This window comes from Trichosurus vulpecula, chromosome 4 (assembly GCF_011100635.1).
Source record: "Trichosurus vulpecula isolate mTriVul1 chromosome 4, mTriVul1.pri, whole genome shotgun sequence".
NCBI lineage: Eukaryota > Metazoa > Chordata > Mammalia > Diprotodontia > Phalangeridae > Trichosurus > Trichosurus vulpecula.
The window spans coordinates 184,707,727-184,730,001 of NC_050576.1; the positions used below are offsets into that span (position 1 = coordinate 184,707,727).

Below are 22,275 nucleotides of genomic sequence, written 5' to 3' on the forward strand. Positions count from 1 at the left end.
AACACAGCCTTCCCCCACCAAAGGAAATGGACCTTTTGAGGAACTGAAGTCATTGGGCCTGGACTTAGCCCTGAGTGTGTAGATATTAAGGTCTTGGAGTCTTAAGGTGGGAGGGGCAGAACTAGCTTATACTGGCAGAAGGAAGCCAGGCTTCAGAAGACCAGGCCAGGCCAGCACTGGAACACGAATTCCCCTTTGGACTCTGACAACATGAGCTTAGAGGGAAACACCAAATATGGTGGAAGAGATGAAGAAGATGATTCACTTCCTTCAAACCCATATTCTTCCTCCTCCTTCTCTTCCTCTTCCTTCTGTAGACCAGAAAGTAGTTTAAATACCCTCCTCTGCCCAACTCAGCCCCAAGATTACCAAGGGTGAGGAGGAAATAAGGGGCACATGATGGGGAACAGTACCTTCCTGACTCGACTGACAACACACTCAGAACACCTTCTCCAGGGACCCTGAGCTTCATCTGATTTGTAGATGATTGGCTTTCCTTGTGGGTATATTTATGGAAGACAATGGGGTCCTAGTGGATCAACAGCTGCCCTCCAAGTCAGAAAAACTTGGTGCCAAGTGTCCCCTCTGATGCTTACTTTGCTTTGTGACTCTGGGTAACTAACTCATTGGATTTCTCAGCATTCCCAAGAAACTCTCTCTAAGACTCTAGGATGCAGAAGAGCCACTGATGTGCCTTTTTAACAAAAGTAACTTGACTATACCAATGAAATCAAAAGTCTGGACCAAAACCCAAAATGAGCCTACCTACCTATCCCATTCACAGTGACACACACACGTTCCACATACAGACCATGTTCCCTTACGCGCACACACTCTATACGTGTGTACCCACTCGTGTGTGCACATGCGTGTCTGAGCGAGTGTGTGTAGGGCAGCTAGGAGTAAAGTGGATAGAGCTCGAGGCCTGGATCCTAGGCAAGTCACTTAACCCTGTTTGCCTCATCAAACAGCTTTCTCATCAGTAAAAAAGAGCTGGAGAAGGAAATAGCAAACCACTCCAGTATCTTTGCCAAGAAAACCCTAAATGGGGTCACAAAGAGTCAGACTCAAATGAAGTAATTAAACAACATATATGTGCATGTGCATGTATGTATATATGTATACATGTATGTATGTGTGTGTTTGGGGTGAGAGAGAAAGAGTGAAAACACCATCATGCACACCCATCCCACCTACACCTATCTGTCAGCTCTGGGCATTTTCTGGGACTGTCCCCCATGCCAGGTACATTCTCCTTCCTCCACTCTACCTACTGATTTCCCTGGCTTCCCTTAAATTCCAACTTTCACAGGAAGCTTTTCCCAACCTCTCTTAATTCCAGTGCTTTCCCTCTGTCAATAATTTCCTACTTATTCTTTATATAGCTCACTTCATATAGATAGCTTTGTTCACATGGTGTCTCCTCAATTAGAATGTAAACTCCTTGTGAGCAGACAACTGTTTTTTGCCTCTTTTTGTGCCCCCCCCAGCTATGTGCCCGGTATATAGTAGGCACTTAATGAATGCTTATGGATATGGACACCTACACAAACCCCATAAATATGGCATAGGTATGCAGACACAGCACAGATACACCCACACCTTGGGGCTTAGAGGCCCATGAATAATAGGATTCTGGGGAGGGGAGCGAATTTCTGAGGGCTGTAAGCTGATAGGGCACATTTTAGAAGTTTTTAGCTTGGTGGTCCAGAACTTAAACTTGCCAACCATCCTCACACTCATACACTCAGTCATAAACCACAAGGGGAGGGAAGAAGGAAGGGGGCCTGTGGGTTGGACCTGGCAGAGTAGTCCAAGAATTGACTTAGTTGTCTAAGGGAGACAGAGATATAGAGCAAAAGAACACTGTACTTGGAATCTAAGGCTTGAATCTTGGCTCTGCCATCTATCCATTCGGCAGAGTCACTTCTCTCTGGGAGTGTGAGAGGGTCAGCCCAGATCAGCAATTCTCAAAGTGTGGCCCTGGAAACCTGGGAGTCCCCAAGACTCTTTCAAAGGGTCAAAATTATTTTCATGATAATACTAAAATGTTTTAATTTCTTATAGAATAAATAGTTATAGCTATAACCCATGTAAACAAAAGTTCTTTGTGGGCAGTCCCCAATTATTTTTAAGAATGTAAAGGGATCCTGAGATCAAAAAAGTTGAGAACCACTAACCTAGATAATTCCTAAAATTTCTTCTAGCTGGGAACCTAGAGGGGAGGGAAATGGGCGAAAAAAGAAGACCACATGATCTGTGCATCTTTGGGCTAGAAAGAGAGCTGCCACCCACCACACCAAGCTTTGTCTCCTCAGGCACAGCCCAGCCTTGGGGAGATGGAGTAAAGAAGATTATGGCTGATTTAGGGAAGGAAAGGACCTAGGAGGTCATGAGGTACTACAGCCTCATTTTACAGATGGGGAAACCGAGGCAAAAGAGGTTAAGTGACACAGCTAATAGGTGTCTGAAGCAGGATTCTAACCCAGGTCTTCCTGATTCTGTGAATCCAATTTTACCTCAGGTTTCACATTTACCAAAATTCAGTCGTGGGAAACCCCAGAGAGTTCACAGCCTCATACACTCAGTTCTGTAAGATTGAGAGCCATACTCCTTCCTTCCTCCCAACAAAAACACATACATTTTTTAAAATCCCGCATCTCCAGGGTGAGAGACGAGGGACTGTCTGTACCGGGGGCCGAAAGAGAGTCAAGAAAAGTGCAGACCTCCCAGTCTGCCTCCCCCCACACACTCAGACAAGCCTTTCCCCAGCGGTGCACCCACCACCAGGTTGACAAACTAACAAAGGAAATCTGATCCTCCTCCTGAGCCAGCTCAGCCTCAACCTTCCCACCACCCCTTCCCAGAAATAGATGCAGTCCAGATTGGTTCCACAGCCTCCTGCCATGGACCGTTTTCTTCTTCTCCCCAGGTTTCCCTCTCTCCAGAACCCATTATTCACCACTCCCAGACCAGTCAATGGCCATCCTTCACTGGAGTAGGCAAGATGATTTTAGGTGGCTTCCCTATCTATTTTACACAACTGTTGTGAGGAAAGTGCTTTGCAAACTTTTGAGCCCTGTGCAGAGCTTGCTATTCAGACCTCTGATTTAATTGTACTCCTGGTGTGGAAACTCCCTGCACAGATGCAATATATCTGAATCATATAGTCTTAGAGAATTGCTTGGGAGTGCCAAAAGATTAAGTGATTTGCTCATGGATCATCTATATGATCTAGAGCTGGAAGGGACCTAAAACTTATCTAGTCCAATTGTTTCATTTTACAGATGTGGAAACTGAGGCCCATGGAGGATCAGTGACTTGCCCAAGATCACAAAGGGGTGGAATTTAAACCCATGTCCTCTGATTCCGGGGCTAGGTCTCTTTCCATTGTCCACCACTGTCGCATAGCTAGTATGAGTGAGAGGCAGAACTCAGGTCTTCCTGCCCCCAAGGCTGGCCCTCCCTTCCTTACTTCACACTGCCTCTCAAGAGTTTTATAAACATGTACCAGTATTCTTCTACATGAGTGGCATTGGGGTTGGTGTATGGGGGTGGTTAAAGAAATGCCTCTGCTAGAGAGGGAAGGGTTAACAGGCCCAAAGTCTTGAGAAATGTCCTTGTCTCTTCCATGGCCCCTAGTTTTCCACTTCCTCCCCTACCCTCCCCTACCCAGTATCAGAAATAAATCAATCAGACGATATCACTGGGACATTTTTCAGTTTTGTTTTGTTTAAAAAAAAAAAAACACACGCATACAACCACAATCAAACATCACTAATTGCTGATTTGGTAGGTCCCTATGCAAAACATGGTTCGGTGACCTGCCGTCTGCTGGAAGAAAGCTGGTGTGTCTTCAGAGCAGTGTGTCCCATAGAAGTGACAGGGAAAGGCCTGGCTAGGCTGGGCCATCAGGAGGGAGGCGCTGCACAGGGCAAAGGGGAAGAGCAGGGAGGCTGGGCCAGGATGAGGAAAGAGGCTTGCGGAAGCCAGGGGTGGGATGGGAGGGCTGGGAAGAGACCAAGATCCAGGACTGCTGGATTACATCCCTACCTTTTCCCTAACTCTAGCACTGAATCAAACACCCCAACCTTTTCCAAAATTCTATAATGTTAACTTCCTTAAACATCTCATGCCCAATTGTGCCTGAAATCTTGGCTGCTTGTTCCTTCCTGACTTTCTAGTCCCTCCTCAAGGCTGCTTCCCTCCTGCCTCTACTCCCTTCCCCCTTAACCCAGAGAACCACCCAAGCCAGTGTGAATATGAGTGTCCTGGCTAAACGTGACTGGCCAATATGCTCCCCTCTTTGCCTGGGCTATAGGAGGCAACGCAGGACCTGACCTCAAAGGAAGCCAGTGAATGTGTGACCCATGTGGGCTGGGACGTGGCACTGTCCCTGAAGCTAGGAGTCGATGGGGGAGGGGAAGAGGGAAGAGAGCCTTTGGCCAAAGGGAGAAAAAAAAGCAAAAAAATCTACTTGTCTACGGGATTGTGAAGAGCTGGGGTTTTCTGTTAGCTGAATCTCACAATTCTCTTTCCCCATCCACACCCTCAACCCACACAAGCTGCATTTGGACCACCTCCAAACTCCCTACCTACCCTAGGGCCCAAAGCAGCTAGAAGAATTGGACCAAGCATTTGCCTTCTACTACTTTCTCTAGGACAGGGACTTCATCTGTGGTGGCATTGCTATAGGAGTTGTGAAATTCTCTTTATTAATGCAAATTGACATCTTCTCCGAAGAGAATGGAGAGGTTAATTGACTTGCCTAGGGTCACACAGCTAGTCAGTGTCAGAGACAGGACTCGAACCCAGATCCTCCTGGCTCAGAGGTCAGCTCTCTAACCACTACACTGAGCTGCCTCTATACTATTCTTTCTAAACTGAGAATTCTCTTCTACAGGCCAACCCTTTTCTGGTACCCATTCCCCTGGCCCACCAGACTAAGAGGGTGAGGAGCAAACATCCCCAGGAGGCTGAAGACTGGAATTCAGGATCAGTTTGGGGAGATAGCCATGAGAGTCTACACACTCCCTGACCCTGGGCTACCAGAGCCCAAAGAAGGACATCTCAAAGGGCACACTCACACCAAGGGGAGAAATCTGGATTAGAAATTAAGGCCAGGCCAGGGAGGAGGAAGGAAGAACTCTCTGGCCTCCCTCCACCCTCCCCCAATCCAAATACAGACTCAGTGGGTTCCTTGGTCTCTTGGGGCGGGGGGGCAGTGTTTGGGGAACCCCTGCCTGTGGGCCTCAAACAGCTCAATCTCGGAGGCTGTCTGATGCCTGGTGGCAGTCCAGCTCTCCTCTCAGCTCCAGCCCTCCAGAGAGCCTCACCCCTGTCTTCCGGTCCACACACCAGCATTTACCCCGCTGCCCATCCAGGGCTGGGTGGCACTGTCAGAAAACAAGGGCAGGGAGGGGTTATTTCATATACAGAAAAAGGTCAAACCTAGACATGCCCCACCCCCTCTTTGACCCCATCTCAAAGCCAAGGTGATAGAGAAAGCATTCAAAGGCCCTTGGGAGAAAGAACCAAGCCAACCCATCAACCAAGGGAAACTGGTTTTTGAAGGATCATAGATTTAGAGCTGGAAGGGAGGTCATCAATCCTGCCTCTCAATTTTATAAATGAGGAAACTGAGGCACAGAGAGGTTAATGACTTCTCTGGTATCATCACACAGCTAATAATTATCAGATGCAGGCTTTGAACCCAGATCTTCCTGATTCCAAAGCATAGTATCTGATTCACCACAGCAGGCTGCCAATCGAGAGTATTGTTGTTTATACAATTGATATCACAGTTCTTGCCTTCTCGATGGGTAGAGAAGTGGAGGGAGGGAGGGAGAGAATTTAGAACTCAAAGAAAATTTTTTTAATGAACATTATAAATAAATAAAAATAATTTTCAAAAGAATTGTTGTTCAGTACTTTCAGACTCTTCATAGCCCCATTTGGGGTTTTCTTGGCAGAGATAGTGGAGTGGTTTGCCATTTCCTTCTCCGGTTCATTTGACAGATGAGGAAACTGAGGCAAACAGGATTAAGTGACTTGTCCAGGATCACACAGCTAATGAGTGTCTAAGGCTAGATTTCAACTTGGATCTTCCTGGATCCAGGCCTAGTGCTTTATCCACTGAGCTACCCAGCTGCCTCCAAGTCAAACAGAGGTTAAGTGATTTGCCCAGAGTCACACAAGTAGTAAGTGTCTGAGTCCAGATTTGAATTCATGTCTTGCTAACTCCAGGCCTGGCACTCTAACCACTGCACCACCTAGCTGCCCCAAGAATATACAGAACACAAAAAAGGGAACAGTTAAACTGCTGGAAGACTGAGAGCAGAATTTGGGTATGTGTTTAAGGAGTGGAAAGACAAAGGGATGATGATGATATGTGTGTATGTATGTACTGTTGTGTCCACCTTGGACTAGGTGAGAAGAGCTGAACAGTTTAGAGTTAGGGCCAGGATTATTGTGAGAGTGAAATTGGAGATTTCATTTTTTTAGGAAGCCTAGACCTGATTTCTTTACCATGGGAAACTTCCAGATAAGGAAACTATCCTACGCATCAGCACTTTCTCTGCAGCTCACAATCTTACAGTTACCTGGGCTAATGGGAGATTAAAAGACTTGCCCGTAGTCAGAGGCAAAACTCAAACCCTGACTCTAAAGCCAACGTTCTTTTCCCTCTGCCACAGCTGCCTTTCAGAGGATTTACCTCCAGAGTTCCAACTAGTATGTACTAGCAGAGCAAGCATACTCTTCCATTAGATCGTAAGCTCCTTGGGGGCAGGGACTGTCTTTTGCCTCTTTTCCTATCTCCAGAGCTTAGCACAGCGCCTGGCAGATAGGACCTTAATAAATGTTTACTGATTGATACATGGATTACTCAGTGAAATATAGAAATAAAATGGCAAAATCTCAAAGTTTGAAGGAACCTCAGAGGCCAACTAATCTAACCCTTACCTATGCTGGAATCTCTTATACAATATTCCCAACAAATGGTTACCCAGCCTTCTCTTAATGACCCCAAATGAAAGGAAATTGACTTTTTCCATTCCATTTTTTTGATAGCTCTAACTTGGGGGAAGTTTTCATTTTAATTAAGTCTAAACTTGCCCCTTGGTAAATTCCACCCAGTTCTCCCAGTTCTGTTCTCTGGGGCCAAGACGACCAAGTCTATTGTCTCTTCTGCCAGGATAGTACAAATTAGAAGGTCTGCTCAGGGGTGGGGATGATAGCATAGGCAGGGTCAGCTAAGCCTTAGGTCCTTGTAACAAGCACAAAGACCTCCACCATCCCGACATTTTGGAAAACAGAAGAGGTCAAGGTCAATAATTCCATGTTGGATCTTATGTACCTTCTGATGGGTAACATGGAGAGAATACTGGGTTTGGAGTCAGGGTTCAAATCCTGCTTCAGAACCTTGGTAGCTGTGTGAACCTGTTCAAGTCACTACCTCTCAGAACATCAGTTTCCTCACCTACAAATAAGGGAATTGATCTCATGATCTTCCCTCTGCCCTGAGTTCAGCTCTTCAGCTGTGAGATCTAGTTTTCATTGGGTTCAACCCACATCCTTGTTAGAATCGTAGGATGACGGCTAGAAAGGGTAGCAAAACACATTTAGACCAACCCTCTTGTTCTACAGATGAGGAAACCAAACCCAGTGAGAAGAAGTGACTTGTTCAAAGTCACACAAAGTTCTGTGGCAGCAGAACTGAGAAACAGATCCTGGGTATCCTGATTCCTTAGCCTATCTAGAAGCAGGAGGATGGACCCAGGCTCTTTTTACAAATCCTGAAGTTGGTGGGGATCAGAGGGAAAGGTGAAGAAGCTGACCATGACTCTATCATGGCCCAACCAGACTGACTTTTCTCTGCCTCTAAGAAAGAAGGAGCTAAGATCTCAGGCCTCCAAGGACCAGGAAGAGTTGTAGAGGACATCAGGCTGGGGCCACACTTCTGCAAAAGCAGTTAGAAGGCAGTAGGGTGGCCAGACTGAAAGATAAACAGATACAGTACGAAGACAGTCTACCATAATCCCCAAGACTAGGAGGCAGGAGATACAGATTCTGGTGCCCATCTACCACTGAGCAGCTTAATGGCCTTGGGTGAGTCATATGACCTCTCTGGATCTTAGTGCCCACCGCTCTTGAAGGACAAGGCTGAATTAAGTGACCTTCCTTTCCAATTTGCTCAGAAATGTCTTACTCCTTCATGTAATAGTCTAGGAGAAGTTTTCTGGGAGATGTCAAACCCAGGAACAGTGATTTAAGAATTGTCTCTGAATCCGGGCAATTATTGTGGAAAGGAGGAAGGAAGGAAGGAAGGAAGGAAGGAAGGAAGGAAGGAAGGAAGGAAGGAAGGAAGGAAGGGAAAGGAAAGGAAGGAGAAAGGGAGGGAGGGAGAAAGAAAGGAAGAAAGGAAAGGAGGGAGGAAGGAAGAGAGGAAGGGAGCAAGGAAGGAAAGGAGGGAAGGAAGGAGAGGAAAAGGGAGGGAAGGAAGAAAAGAAGGGAGGAAGGAAGGAGGAAAGAAAGGAAGGTTAGAAGGGAGGGAGGAGGGAAGGAAGGCAGAAAGGGAAGAAGGAAAAGGGGAAACAGAGAGGGAAGGCAGAAAACAAGCATTTATTAAGCACTTACTGTGTGCCAGACACTGTGCTACATGCTTTACAAATGTTAATTTATTTGATCTTCACAATAACCCTAGGAAGTAGGTGCTTCTATTATCCCCATTTGACAGTTGGGGAAACTGAGGCAAACAGCAGTAAAGTGACTAGCCTAGGGTCACACCACTAGTATGTATCTGAGGCTTGATTTGAACTCCAGTCTTCCCGACTCCAGGCCCAGTATCTGCTGCATGACCACTATAGTTGCAGAGAGAATTCAACGCAATGGAACGTAGGCTGGATTTGGATTCCGACGTCCTGGGCTCAGACTCTAAGACTGCCATTTATCATTTGCTAGACCTTGGGCAGGGGGCTTCATCTTCATTTCATCATTAGTAAAAATGAAAATGCTGGATAGGTGACCTCAAAGATCCTTTCCAGGTCTAAAATTATGTTCCTGTGGCTCCTGAGTCCCTCCCTTCCAATGCTCATGGCCCATGGTTCCGTGATTGGAGTCAAGGTTAGAGCTAGGGCTGGGGTTGAGATCAAAGTTGGCCCCAATATTGTAGTTAGATTTGAGGTCAGGATGAAGGTTCTCATTAGTGTTAGGATTCGGGTCCAGATTTCTGCTAGGTTTGGGGGATCTTGACCATAATAGTCAGCGACCTTGAGATGAGTTAGGGATTAGAAATCAGTGGAAAGTGTTGGGAGCCAGGACTTACCTGCTTGGGGTGGAAGTTGCCATTGCGGTCACAGTTGGGGATGGGGATCATGTACAGGTCCTCATGGGTACGACCCTGAGATGCCGCCAGTCGCTCCAGAGCCCGGTGTAGTTCACTCTGACAAGAACCCTGAGTCTGCAGGAGGTGAACAAAGTCACATAGCCTGGTCTCAGGCCTCCCTGAGGGGGTAGGGCATGTGGGAGAACCTGAGAGATGTGGGAATTGCCAGGGGCAGAGGGACAAGGGTTGGGGTGCACTGTTGGAAGAGGAGCAAGGACCAGGGGGGAGGGAAGCTGAGACAGAGAGAGGAAATGTTCATTTGGGTCCTGGGGGCCACAGAGAGAGAGGGTGGGGGAAGAGCAATGGAAGAACAAGTGCTAACAGGATCTGATGGGAAGAGGACCAAGGGTTGAGAGGACACCAGATAAGAGGAGTGGGATAAGGATCCTGGGAGAGAAGCATAAGGGATGAAGGGAGGGGACACTGCAGGAAAGTACCAGGACCCAAGGGATACTGGGGGAAATGGTCAAGGGCTAGGAGGACACAAGAAAAAAAGAGAAGAGGTTGGAGAACCAGGGGGAGAGGACCAGGAGCCGGGGTACACTGGAAGAAAGTAGCAAGGCCTGGAGAATACTGGGGAATATAGTCAAGGACCAAGGGAACACTAGAAAAGAGCAGGTGCTAGGGAGGGATTGGAGAAAGGATGAGGGTCACTAGAGCAGAGGGGCAGGGCCACATTGGAAAGAAAAAGGAAAGGAAGAAGGGATGCTAGGAAAGGGAGAAGTGTGGGATGAGGGTTAGTTGCACATGCTATAATAAAACGAGTAAGCCAGGAGAATCTCGGACATTCTCTGTGCTTAATAAACGTTTGTTAAATGAATGCTATTGACTGGAAATGCTCCAGGTTCGGGAGGAGGAGGAGGAGCCTCACCATGGGCCGGCTGTCTTCCCGGTGGGCTGCGCCCCCCACGCTCTTCATCTTGCCGCTGTTACTGTTCAGGCCCCGGATTTTAGCCAAGTGCTTCTGCAGGCATTTGCGGTCGTGGGCGCTGCAGGGGCTGAAGCTGTTGTTGGGGTGCTCACTCTCCTCCTTTTCTGTACTCACAAGGTGGGGTTGGGGAAGAGAGAGGGTCAGTGCCGAAGATGGAGGCAGAAGCTGACTGCACAACCTCTCCCCAGTCTTAGGAGGCAGCTAGCTGTGTGGTGCGATGGATAGAGTACTTGATCTAAGATCAGGAAAATCTGAGTTCGGAGTCTGCCTCAGATACTTGGACAAGCCACTTCCCACAGCTTCAGTCTCTTCATGCGAAAATGGGAATAATGATTGTTGTTGTGAGGACCAAAGGATCTATGTACAGTGCTTTGCAAACCTTAATGCCCTGGTCTATATAAATGCAAGCTGTTACTACTTATAACATAGAGTCATCTAGATGGCTCAGTGGATAGAGCGCTGGGCCTGGAGTCTGGAAGACCTGAATTCAAATCCATCCTCAGCCACTTATTAGCTGTGTGACCCCGGGCAAGTCACCTATCTTCTGTTTGCCTTAATCCAGTGGAGAAGGAAGTGGCAAACCACTCCAGTTTCTCTGCCAAGATAACCCTATGAACAGTATTGGTACACTATGATCCTCAGGGCCACAAAGAGTTGGACACAACTGAACAACTACTCAACCTCTCTGGGCCTCAGTTTCTTCAAGAGGGGTTTTGACTTGGTGGCTTCTAAGCCAAATAAGATCTGTGATCTTATTGCTTTCCATGAATCCAAGGGGGAGACTCCCCCCAGGGAAGCAGCGTATCTTACCCCTTTGGGGCAGAGGTACCTTAGCCCTTACCCCAATGGGAAGGGAAAAGCAATGGCCTAAGCTCCAAGGCACTGACCAGCGAGCAGGTGCTGGGGGCAGTGTACCTAGCCTCCTGCGGGCACAGCTTGGGTTTTCCTGCTTTTGCCTACGTCCTCCAGGATTTTAAAGTCCCTGAATCTGAGTTGGCCTTCAGATGATTCACCAGCAAGAGCTGCCCAGACAGCCCAGAAGGGTCTCTGGAGGCCTAGCAGGGAGGTCTAAGGCCTGCAGGTTGGCTCTCTGCTCCAGCTGCTCAATCGCCCTCCCCTCTCTGTCTCCTGTCAACCTGTTGGCCCCATTCTCCCTGGTTCTCTTCCCACCTCCCTTTATGCTTTTTTCATGCTGCTGGCTGGGCCAGGCCCAGGGGGATTCCCAGAGCTGCTGGCTCTTCTGACCTCCTTTCAAATGGTCTGAATCAAAATTTCCACGAATGATGTCAAACTGGGCCCAAAATGGCTCTCTCCATGGGTTAGGTAGGAGGGAGGAAGTGTGAATGTGTGTATGCCTTTGCCTGACAGGGAGTGTGTGTGTGTGTGTGTGTGTGTGTGTGTGTGTGTGTGTGTGTGTGTGACTCAACTTGATGAATTCAGCTCATGGCTGTGATTGGATATATGTGAGTGTATGTTAGGGTGTTGGTATATGAGCTTTGAATGATTGCATGTGGATCTGAGTTCATAATTGGGGTGTGTGGGAAAGTGTGGAATAATGTGAGTGTGAATGATTGAAGAGGTATACCAAATTCATGAATATGTACAAGTATGAGAAGAGGTGTATGGGTGTGTGGGATGAACAGGGAAAAACCGAGAGAGAGAGAGAGAGAGAGAGAGAGAGAGAGAGATTGAGAGAGAGATTGAGAGGGAGAGATTGAGAGAGAGGGGAGAGAGAGGGAGAGAGAGAGGGAGGGAGTGGGAGGGAAGAAGACAGAGGGGAGGGGTAAGATGGGAGGGTAGGAAAGGAAGAAAGATGGAGTCAGAGATAGAGAGACACAGAGAGACCAAAACCTTGCCCCATGAATATGCCTTCAGTCCACTTGGAGTGGGAGGTCTACAACCAAAGCCAAGTCTCTCATAGGGGGAAGGAAGAAGAAATACAGATGGTCCCTCCCTGGGACCCCCAGAAGACTCCAGCTGAGCCTAAACCCATCCCTGAGATCCAGGTATCAGGTCAGGCTGATATTCTTCATCTTCATCAGAAATGAAGATAGATGAAAATGAAGAGAGAGGTCAAAAGCACCCCTCCATGAATAGGGCCACCTCTAAAAGCTTCAGCCTTGGCAGCCCAGAGTCAGACTGAGTAAAGAACCCTAGTCAGAATTCCAGATGTTGGCAGCTAGACAGGAGGCCACATCTGGTTTGTGTCAGAGCCTTTTTTTTCTCAAGGAGGTTACAGGTTCCTCCAGGCGTGGCAGCTATCCCAATGCCGCCTTTAGGTCAAATGGCATTTTTCAGCCCCAGCCAAATCTAGGTTTCAGCTCTCTTTTTATTCTGAGTTCTTTGAAGGGGGGTTATTAAAAAAAAAGTGGACAAAAGGAAACCAACCAGGGAAGAAATCAGACTTTCAAAAAGCCTTTGACTTGGTTCCACACCAAAGACCATTCCAAGTGAGTCACCATGAGATTGGGGAAAATGTTTTGTCCAGGGATAGGGGACTGGCTTAGAGATAGGAACAAAAGGTAGGGATAAATCAGAACAAAAGGCAGTAATCTCAGGGACTGATGTTTGTTCTCATCTTATTAAACATTTCTTTGCTAATTATCTGGAAAGGGGAACCCACAGAGAATTCTCAAAACCTGCAGATGACATAAAACTTTTGTTCTAAAAAGAACCCCAAAACCTGGGTTTGAATCCCTACTTTGCCACTCACTACCTATGTGACCTTGGGCAAATCACTCTACTCTCTGGACCTGTTTTCTTATCTGTAAAGTAAAGGGAAGGGTGTTGTGGATGAGGGTTCCTTCCAGCTCTAAATCTTATGATCCTATGAATCACAGGATGACCTCACGAATCTGTCACAAGTAGGCAGAAAAGCAACAAATGGATTTCCTTGTGGCTAAGTGAAAGGTAATATATTTAGGGGAAAAGACTCGAAACTAGCCTTAAAAGATGACAGGCTCTGAACTGTCTTTTACAATCCAACAAAGGGGTCTAGGAGTCATTACAGACTGTTCCCTCAACATCTTCCCTTTTGCTATTGCGGACAGAAAGGCCCATAAAATATTGAACGTCCTTGTCACCTGGAAATAAAACCAAGAATACCATCTTCTGCCCGTATACAATCATGGTGGCTCCTCAAAGAGAAAACTTTTAAATGGGGGATGATGTCAACTGACTTCGCTCTAAAGAGTGATGAAGTTGTCTGGTGTGGAGGAAAGGAAAATAAACATGGGAGGCAGGTGACACGGGTTCCAGTTTTGAATCTGACAATTACTATCTCTGTGACTGATGGAGGCTGCTTCCCTCAGTTTCTTCATCTGCCAAATGAAGTTCTGATTACCTGCCCTACCAACTTCATAGGGTTGTTGTTTAGAACTGTAAGACACTATAGGAATGTTTTTGACAGTGTTTGTCTGTTGTCAGTAGGGAAGATCCAAAGAAAGGGGGGAACAGGAAGGGGAAGAAAGAAGGGTTTCCCAGTTAAAGACAGACTAAAAATAAAAAGCTTCTCTAGGCTGGAAAGATGAAAGCTTAGAAGGAATAGGATCAAATCCTCTAACAACATAAAGGACACAGAGATGTCCATTACACAACCCAACCTTGGATGCTGGTACTCAGGGGCAACCCTGAGATGTCAGAGAGGTCATTTTGATTCAGGGATTTTTAAGCTGGCATCTGTGAACTTGTTCTTTTTAATATTTTGATAACTGTGTTTCAGTATAATTGGTTTCCTTTATGGTCTTTTGTACTTAAGAATATTATTCTGAGAAGGGGTCCTTGGGCTTCACTAGATTGCCCAAAGGGTCCCAGGACACACACAAAAAGGTAAAGAACCTCTGTTTTAAACAAATAAAAGAATGCCCCACTTTACAATGGGAAGGAAGCTTAAGGGCTTTTTGGGTTTGTTTGTTTGTTTAGGAGAAACAAGGAGCGTTTAGGGCCTATCCTTAACCTTTGGTCAGAAAGGTCAAAGAGGACAGCTCTGCTCTCCCACAGACAAGGCTTCTCTTACAGCCAGTTAGTGAGAGAACTTTGGGGTTAACTCAGTGTGGTATGTCTGACCACACACACACACACACACACACACACACACACACACACACACAAACACACACTTAACAACCTCTCCCCTCCAGGCTTCAGGGGTAGACCGACTTTTTTCCTTTGTTGACTTATCATTTGACAAGTCCACTTCCTAACAGGAGCCATTCTGGCCCTAATACCAGGGAATAAAACCTCCATATCTGTACCAACTGGAGCTGGACTTAGTGTTGGGCTTCCTGGAAGTATCAAAGAGCCAGCTCTCTAAAGTACTGACCAGGTTTCAAAATGGAGCAGACCCAGCTCTATCCCCAAGGTGTCTAAGCATCTTGGTACTATGGCCAAAGTATCTTCTTCCCTCCCCAATCTATCCTCCTTAGGCTCCTGTGTACATTCCCCATTGCCATGTGGCAGAATCACTCCCTCTCTGGGTAGAACAGCCCAATAGCTTAAAGCTGACCCTCAGAAAGGCTTGTTTGAATGGTGGGGTTCCTGAGGCCTTGGGGCAAGATAGTCAGGCCATCATCCCATGACTGATGAAGACAGAGTCCCATCTCGGATAGGTTAGGAAGGAAAATGTCCCCAAATTGAGGCCATTGAATAGACAGCCTCCAGCTCAGGACTGATGGGGTAGCAAGGACCAGGTTTAGTTCATGGTCTTCCTCTTCTTTCTGCATGACTCATTCTTCCCCTCAGACCCCTCTATAAGCCAATAACCCTCCATCCTCATGACTCTGTCTTCCCTCTCTCCAACTACCTTCAGACCCCTTAAGGGAGGGGACCGATAAGTTGGGCCAGTGGAGCTTTCCCTCCAACAAACCACTGCCAAAATCTGAAGGGTCACCAGCCAAAAGAGGCTGCTCCTCCCTCTGCTTCCCCTTGGCTGGAGCCAAGACCACCCACACTGGGTACCACACTGGGTGGGGCACTCAGCACCTGGGCAGGCATCCAAGCGCTGTCATTGAGAGAGGGGGCTCAGAGGACAGAATGCAGCCCAGCCCCTTCCTCTGAGGCTTGGCTCCAAGAGGGTACCAATCCCTATTTGACAACACTACTGACCTCAGAGAGAAGGGCCCCAAATATAGGTCGCAGAGAGAAGATGGTCCTTTTCTTAATCATATGTTTACTAGCACAGAATTTGGCTAAGCCCTTATTTGTGACTGACACTAGAAAGACATTAAATGTGACTGATACTAGAAAGACACTAAAATCACTCTCGTCCAATGTTCTCCCAACCTATTCCCTTCCTTCAGCAATCCCCCAGCCTATTCCTCTCTTCCTCAGTATCCCCACAGCCCCCTTGCCCTTTTTCAGTATCTCCCAGCTCCCTCCAAAATTCTTGTTTCTAAGTGCCAGTGCCCCTTCTCACCTGACCATCTCCCAGGTATCTGACCCTTACCTTAACATCTCATAGCTCCTCCACCTCCCACCCCCTGGCCATTTCATCCCCTCCCTTTCTCCCACTAGGGCTCTCCCAGGGCTCTTGCTTGACCCATCAGGAACTGATAAGATACTTGTCTACAACTCATTTCTGTAAATTGTAGACCTAATCATCTACACAGTTGGGGCAAGTGGTCATTATCAGGGGCCTTATATCTTTATCCAACTTCTGTCTTGGAGTCAGAAGACCCAGGTCCCTGAGGAAAATCTGTCACCTTTAACCAGGGTCTCTACGATACAGGGAGCCACTGTGACATAGAGTTTAGAATTCTGTCCAAGAATTTAGACATCCTGAGTCCCAGACTGGAGGCTTTGTCACCCTAGTCCTCTTCCAACTCCAGCCCACTGTAAGAGAATGTGTGGAGACAGAGGAGCATGACACAGAGGTGATAGCACTGGACTGGAAGTCTTATCCCTGGCTTTGTGACCTTGATCTAAATCACCTTACCTTTGGGGGCCTTGGTTTCCTCATTTGTAAAATGGAGGAGGTCCCCTCTAGCTCTAACCCTATGATCCTATAGGATCATCCCCAGCACTTCTGTTTCTTTAAATGGACAGGTCCTAGTGGCCAAGGCACCTATAGTCCCCAGTTCAGCCAATTGAGAAAAGCAAACAAAAAACAACCCAGTCCTCCCTCTCTCCAGCCCACAAATGTCCATTCTGCCCCCTCCCAACCAGATTTCTGGGAATACCTTGTTCCCATGAGGTGACTATGTTCCTGGTACTGAGGTAAGGAGATGGTATTTGCTATGTGGGATAAAAATTAACCCAGGCCCAACATTCCTTCTCCTGCTCCACCGCCTTACCCCTATCCATCCTGGGAAGACCCAGGCCAGAACTTAAGAGTCCCCTAGCCTTGCTCTTATCTCTAGGCCCCTCCAGTGTCCTCACTGGAAGATGCCAATAAGTAATGGTCAATGCTGCTGTTGCTGCTGCTGGCAACAGATTCACAGAAGTCTGACGCAGATGGTCCATGGCCTCTCACCTCTGGCGACCTCCTCTTTGTTAATGCACAACCTGTCTGTCCCACTTGGAGGGGGGGTGGAGCTGGAGGGTGCGGCAGGAGTCTTCTGCCTTCAGGACAGATGGATAGGCTGAGAATCTCAAGATGAAAGGTATGGGGGGGGCGGGGGCGGCAAAGAGATATGTGAGGCAGCAGGACCACGGTTGTTCCACATGAGAAGGGCACCCAAAGCATGCCTACTCATCACCTTTCCCTCCCTCTCACCCCACCTACCCACAGCTGCACCTCTGTCTGGAGGGAATCTGAGTAAAGAAGAAAGCTGCCTGAGGACCAGAGCTGGGCTGGAAAGAGAGAACTCAGTGAGCCGAGGCAGCTTAGAAAGCTTCCAAAGGCTCTTCTACCAGAGCAAAAAGCAAGCCTCGAGCCTCAGCTAGAGCCAAACATGGGCAGCATGCCTGTGCCTAGAGACCTGGGCAGGAAAGGGGGAGTCTTCCCCGTTTGTTTCTCCTGGGAAGAGCTCCAGCGGGGGCCTGAGCTCTGGGACACTCTCTGTCTAGTGACTGAATAAGTAGGGAGCTGGGTGTTGTTTGGAAGGTTCCAGGCATGTTATGTCCATTTCACTGGGGACCCAGTCTCAAACCTAAACCATCCAACCCTGGCAAGGGCTGGGCAGGTAAGGAGCTGGCTGACCTCACCAACTGGACAACTTTTCTCCTTCTCCCTTAAAGTTCATAGAATTCAAGTGAGTCCTAGAGGGAACATGAAACTGAAAACATGTGCTACTCAGAGGGCCATGGGCATGGGGTACACAACTGCCATCCTGTCACCCAAAAAGATTAATGCACATGCTCGAGCACACACACACACACACACACACACACACACACACACACACACCCCTCCAGCCTCCAGGGTTGGCTTACATGGTACTTTCCATGTTCCATGTCATTTGTTTGCTATTCTTTTAATGATCCAAAAAGGACTTGGAGGTACTTCTCCTCCGCAGATAAAGGATGGTCACTCCTTCCCCACTCCTTTCCTGGCTAGAGAGAGACAGGGAGCATATCCAATTTATCCTGTACAGCAGCTTGTTTGCACAGAGTTTACACATTGCCTCCTCCATTACACTATGAGCTCAAGAACAGGGACTATTTTTTTTTGCCTCTCTTTGTATCCTCAATGCTTGGCACATAGTAGGTACTTAATAAATGCTTGTTGGCTTGACTTGAGAGGAGATGCCTAGAAAGTGCCACACTAGTGTCTAAGCCTTCTGCTATAAAACTCTCATCTCTAAGGTTCATATCTGCTCAGTGATAAGATGGCACAGACCACCAAGCTCACACCAATATCTGGCATGGTCCATTGGGGCAGAAGTCAATACGTATACCTCTGGAACAGACAAACACAAAGGGGAGAGGGATCCAACCACATCCACAGAGCTGGAGATGTTCCAGCTGGGGTTATCCCACCATGTACCCTCTAACATGACACAGGGCCCATCTTCTCCTTGCTGGCCCCTGCCACTTCCAAAATCCCTAAAGAAAGGGGAGTAGAGGGTTATTCTCTTCAAATTCATCCCTCCTGGTTCTGTCCAGGTGCTCATTCAGATGTTCTGAGTACCCTACACACATACCACACACCATACATACACACACACACACACACACACACACACTCACACACACACCACCTTTCCCTGCCTAGTGAGTTGATGGGGAAGGCAGGGCTGAGGTCAGGACCCCTAAGGGCTGTCTCCTTCCTGTTTTCCCCAGCAACCTGCATCCTGCTCCCACCAGCTGCAGAGTAGTGAGGAAGCAAAGAGGCTGGGGCCTTAGGGTCAGGAAGCTCAGGGGCCCAGAGCCCCAGCGTCTGGAGCTAAGACTTAACAATGAGAGAGCCTCAAGCACTGGGGGGGGGGGGGGGGGGGGGGGGGGGGGGGGGGCAGAGACAGAGAAGAGACAGAGAGACAGACAGAGAGAGAGAGACAGACAGACAGACAGAGAGAAGGAGAGAGAGAGAGAGAGTGTGTGTTGGGGGTGGGGAAGATCGTCCTCTCCTCACAAAAACACTTTTTTAGTTTCCCAGTTCTCCAATCCTAGTATTCTAGTCACCAAAAGAGTTAATAGACTGACATTAACTCTCCCCTGTTCAGATTTGGGAGCCAAAAATTCAGGTGGCTTCAGAGAGAGGGTTTCCCTACCCAACCTCCTGAAAATGACAACTGCCAGGAAAGAGGAGAGTGGCATTTCTATACCATGGAAGGAGAATGGCTCCAGACTGGGCAGACAGCCAATCTCTTCCCCTACTGCCCCTGAATGACCCCAGACACCCTTCTCCCCCAGTTCTAAGAGATGGATTGAGGGCTTTGGGGAAGGGGAATTCTTCCACCATTTCCCAAAGCCCCTCTAATAAAGTTTTCTCCTACTCCAAGAATTCTACCTTAATGCCAAACTTGGTTCCCAAGACCACTTAGGTTTCACCAATCTACCTTCAGCCAGATGAAAAGGAGGAAGGTCTTGGATCAGGAACTATCTTGGAACTATTTGGCTCTCTCCTATTCCTATGGTTTTCCCTCTTTTCCCCCCACCAAAAAAAAAATACACACATATATATGCACACATAGTCTTCCTGCCCCTCCTTGTCCTTCCAGACTCTGCAGAGTCGTTCCCTTGGCAAGCTCCATCTTCCAAAGCAGTAAGACAAAGAGCAAAGCAGCTCTGATCCATCAGGAAAGACCCGAGGCCGGGGAAGCTTGAGGGGCCTGAGACTTGCTAGTCCCTTCCCTGCCAGCAACAAGACAACACCACCTAGCCTGCCTTACAGAGGACACAAGGATCCTGAGAGGCTGGAGAAGAGGACGAGGGCCAGATGGGCTCTCAAAGACTATTTGCTCCAGTCTTCTGGTAGTTTTTTTGATTTGTGCCTATCCCTGTGCCTGGGCAATACCACCAAGTATTCTTACGCTCACCCCAACCCTGGGGGCAAGAGGATGGGACAGCTAAGGAACTTCGAGCTCCAGACTCAAGGACCAAAGAGGGGAGAAGAGGTTAGTTGTCAGACAGTGGCTGGCTTGGAGAAAACCAAACCTAAGTGGGCCTGAGGTGGGGAGGAAAGTAGAGGGACAGAGAACAAGAAGGTCAGGGTGAGGATTGAGGGCTCCTTACCCGTGGTCTGCAGACTGTCCTGGATGGCCTCAATCTCTGCCAGCTCCATGCATATCCCTTGTCCATGCATCAGCGTGTGCAGGGGCTTCTCCACCCCTCGAGGTGGGTAGCAGCGTAGGCCTGAGCCACAGCGGGCAGTGTACACACCGCAGGGCATCCCCTTGCTCAGGGCACAGGTGGCGCAGCAACCACAGCCAGGCTCCCGGACCAACTCCTCACAGCCCGTTGGGGGCTGGCAGCGTGCCAGCTTCTCCTCTGAACAAGGTGGGCAGTGGATGGCCTCATCTCCCTGACATAGCCCTGGCACAGCGGCTAGCAGCAGCCCAGCCACAAGGCATAGGGGCAACATGACCAGTCGAGGTGTAAGCAGGTGAGGAGCAGGACCAGCAACAGTTAGGAGAGGTAGGTGGGTCCAGGCAACAGCCGAGGTCACGAACAGGCAAGCTGGTGCAGGTGCCCTTCGTGGTTCAGCCCTGACTTCTGCTGACCAGGGAGATAGCCAAGGAACTTAGTAAGCTGGCTGAACAGGAGAGTGCCTGGTAGCAGGGCCTGTGAGCAGCATTCTCAGCCCGATGCCGTCAACCAGGGGGACTCAGTGCAGCAATGCTTGGCCGAGCCCAGCTCCCCCGGACTTTATACCGGCCCCTGGCCACACCCCCAGCTCCTTCCCAGAGGTGGGGGAGCCCAAATGAGAGAGAGAGAGACAGAGAGAGAGAGAGAGAGAGAGAGAGAGAGAGAGAGAGAGAGAGAGAGATATTTAGGGGAAGCCAGAGGGATGCCTGTCCAGCTTTTTCTGCAGCATCTGAAAGTCCCTTTCTTGAAGAGGGAGGAAGCCGGGCAGCTTGAAAGCAGCGAAGAATTGCTCTGAGTGGAACTTGGAGCCTGGAGTCCCGGGAGAGAGAGAGAGACAGAGAGAGAGAGAGAGAGACAGAGAGAGAGAGAGAGAGACAGAGAGAGAGAGAGATTGAAGAAGAAAAGAAAATGAGGCAAAAGTGACCAAAGAGAACCCTCAACTAGCCCTTTTCACATGATCTCCTCTCCCCCAATAACCAAGAATTCTTTCTGAGCCCTCTTCATCACACACAAAGGGAAATAAAACCAGGAGTCCTGTTGTCCAGACCTGACGGCTCACTCCACCAAGCCGGTGACTTTGGGCATGGAGTACCCATCCTTGCCATCCCTCCCCACCCCAACCTTTTGGCACCATCTCATCACCACTAAGGAATGCCCACAGGAGGAAGGAAAGGTGGAAACAAGCATTTATTAAGTACCTACTGTGTGTCAGGCACTATGCTAGCATTTGAACCTCACAAAAACCCCTGGGAGGTAGGTGCTATTATTATCCCCATTTTTCAATTGAGGAAATTGAGGTTAAGTGATTTGCCTAGGGTCACACAGCTGGTAAGTGTCTGAGGCCAAATTTGAACTCAAGTCTTCCTGAATCTAGACCCAGCCATTTATCCACTGAGCCACCTAGCTGCCTCTAAGAAAGTGGAAGAGTAAAAGGATAAAGATTGCTTGTAATAGCCTCCCCCCTCCCCCAAAGAGGGTCGTGGAGACATGGTAAGCAGGGCCTGAGGTCCAGATGACAGGTTTCCTTCTCTGCTCCCCTCCTCCCTTAGCCACGTTAAGTCAATAGGCATTTATTAGGCACTTAACTATGTGCGAGACACTAACTATCCTAGGCATTGGTAATACAGAGACAAAACCAAAATTATTCCCAACTTCATGAAGCCTATTATTCTACTGGAGTGATGCAAGATATCCACAGAAAATTTAATTCAAAGTAATTTGAGGTGATCACTAGGGGGAAAAGGATCACTTGGCTCCATCCCTGCCTCCCTGGGGAAAAACTGAACCACAATCCAGTCCTTCTAGAGATGTTCAACTATGGTCATTTGAGAGCTAGACTGTTCCCCTTTATTCCTTCTTTCCCTACACCCCAAGGAAGAAGGTTGGTCGGGCAGCAATTAAAGCCAAAAACTTTGGAACCAGAATACCCCCTGGGTTCTTCGCCATTCCAGTGATGAAAGAGCACACCGCTTACCTCAATAAGGGGGAAAATTGAGAATCTAAATCCTTGGGTTCTCTCCTGTATTTATAAAAACTTCTCTCCCTTTCATGCTCACCCCCACCCTTACCACTGGCCCAGGAAGCCCTTTCTGGTTTGGGTGACTTCTCAAGATGTTTATTGCCTAGGCACTGGAAAGAGGTTTGTGAACATGGGATGGGGGTGGGGGAAGGAGGGAGGAGGTGGGGTAAATCCAACAGACCTAAAGTGGAAAACATCAGAACTTGTCCTGGCAAAACTCCCTCAGGAAAGATAGCATGTCTCCAGCCATAAACT

General features: G+C 48.2%; 1 protein-coding gene across 1 annotated transcript; it reads right to left on the reverse strand.

Annotated features, from left to right (window-relative positions):
• Window positions 1-3,703: 3,703 nt before the first annotated feature.
• On the reverse strand, window positions 3,704-20,544 carry IGFBP4 (insulin like growth factor binding protein 4). The gene is made up of 4 exons (XM_036754787.1): window positions 19,929-20,544; window positions 10,257-10,420; window positions 9,326-9,460; window positions 3,704-5,396 (listed from the first exon to the last, which is right to left on the reverse strand). The coding sequence occupies exons 1-4, from the start codon at window positions 20,275-20,277 to the stop codon at window positions 5,262-5,264; spliced, it is 783 nt and encodes a 260-aa protein (XP_036610682.1). The 5' UTR covers window positions 20,278-20,544; the 3' UTR covers window positions 3,704-5,261.
• Window positions 20,545-22,275: the final 1,731 nt, after the last annotated feature.

Excerpts from the sequence above, each read along its gene's own strand:
- IGFBP4 (XM_036754787.1), bottom strand. The coding sequence starts at position 20,277 with ATGTTGCCCCTATGCCTTGTGGCTGGGCTGCTGCTAGCCGCTGTGCCA. Across the intron at positions 10,421-19,928 it reads GGACAGTCTGCAGACCACGG|AAAAGGAGGAGAGTGAGCAC; the intron begins GTAAGGAGCCCT and ends TTGTGAGTACAG. Across the intron at positions 5,397-9,325 it reads GCAACTTCCACCCCAAGCAG|TGCCACCCAGCCCTGGATGG; the intron begins GTAAGTCCTGGC and ends GTTTTCTGACAG.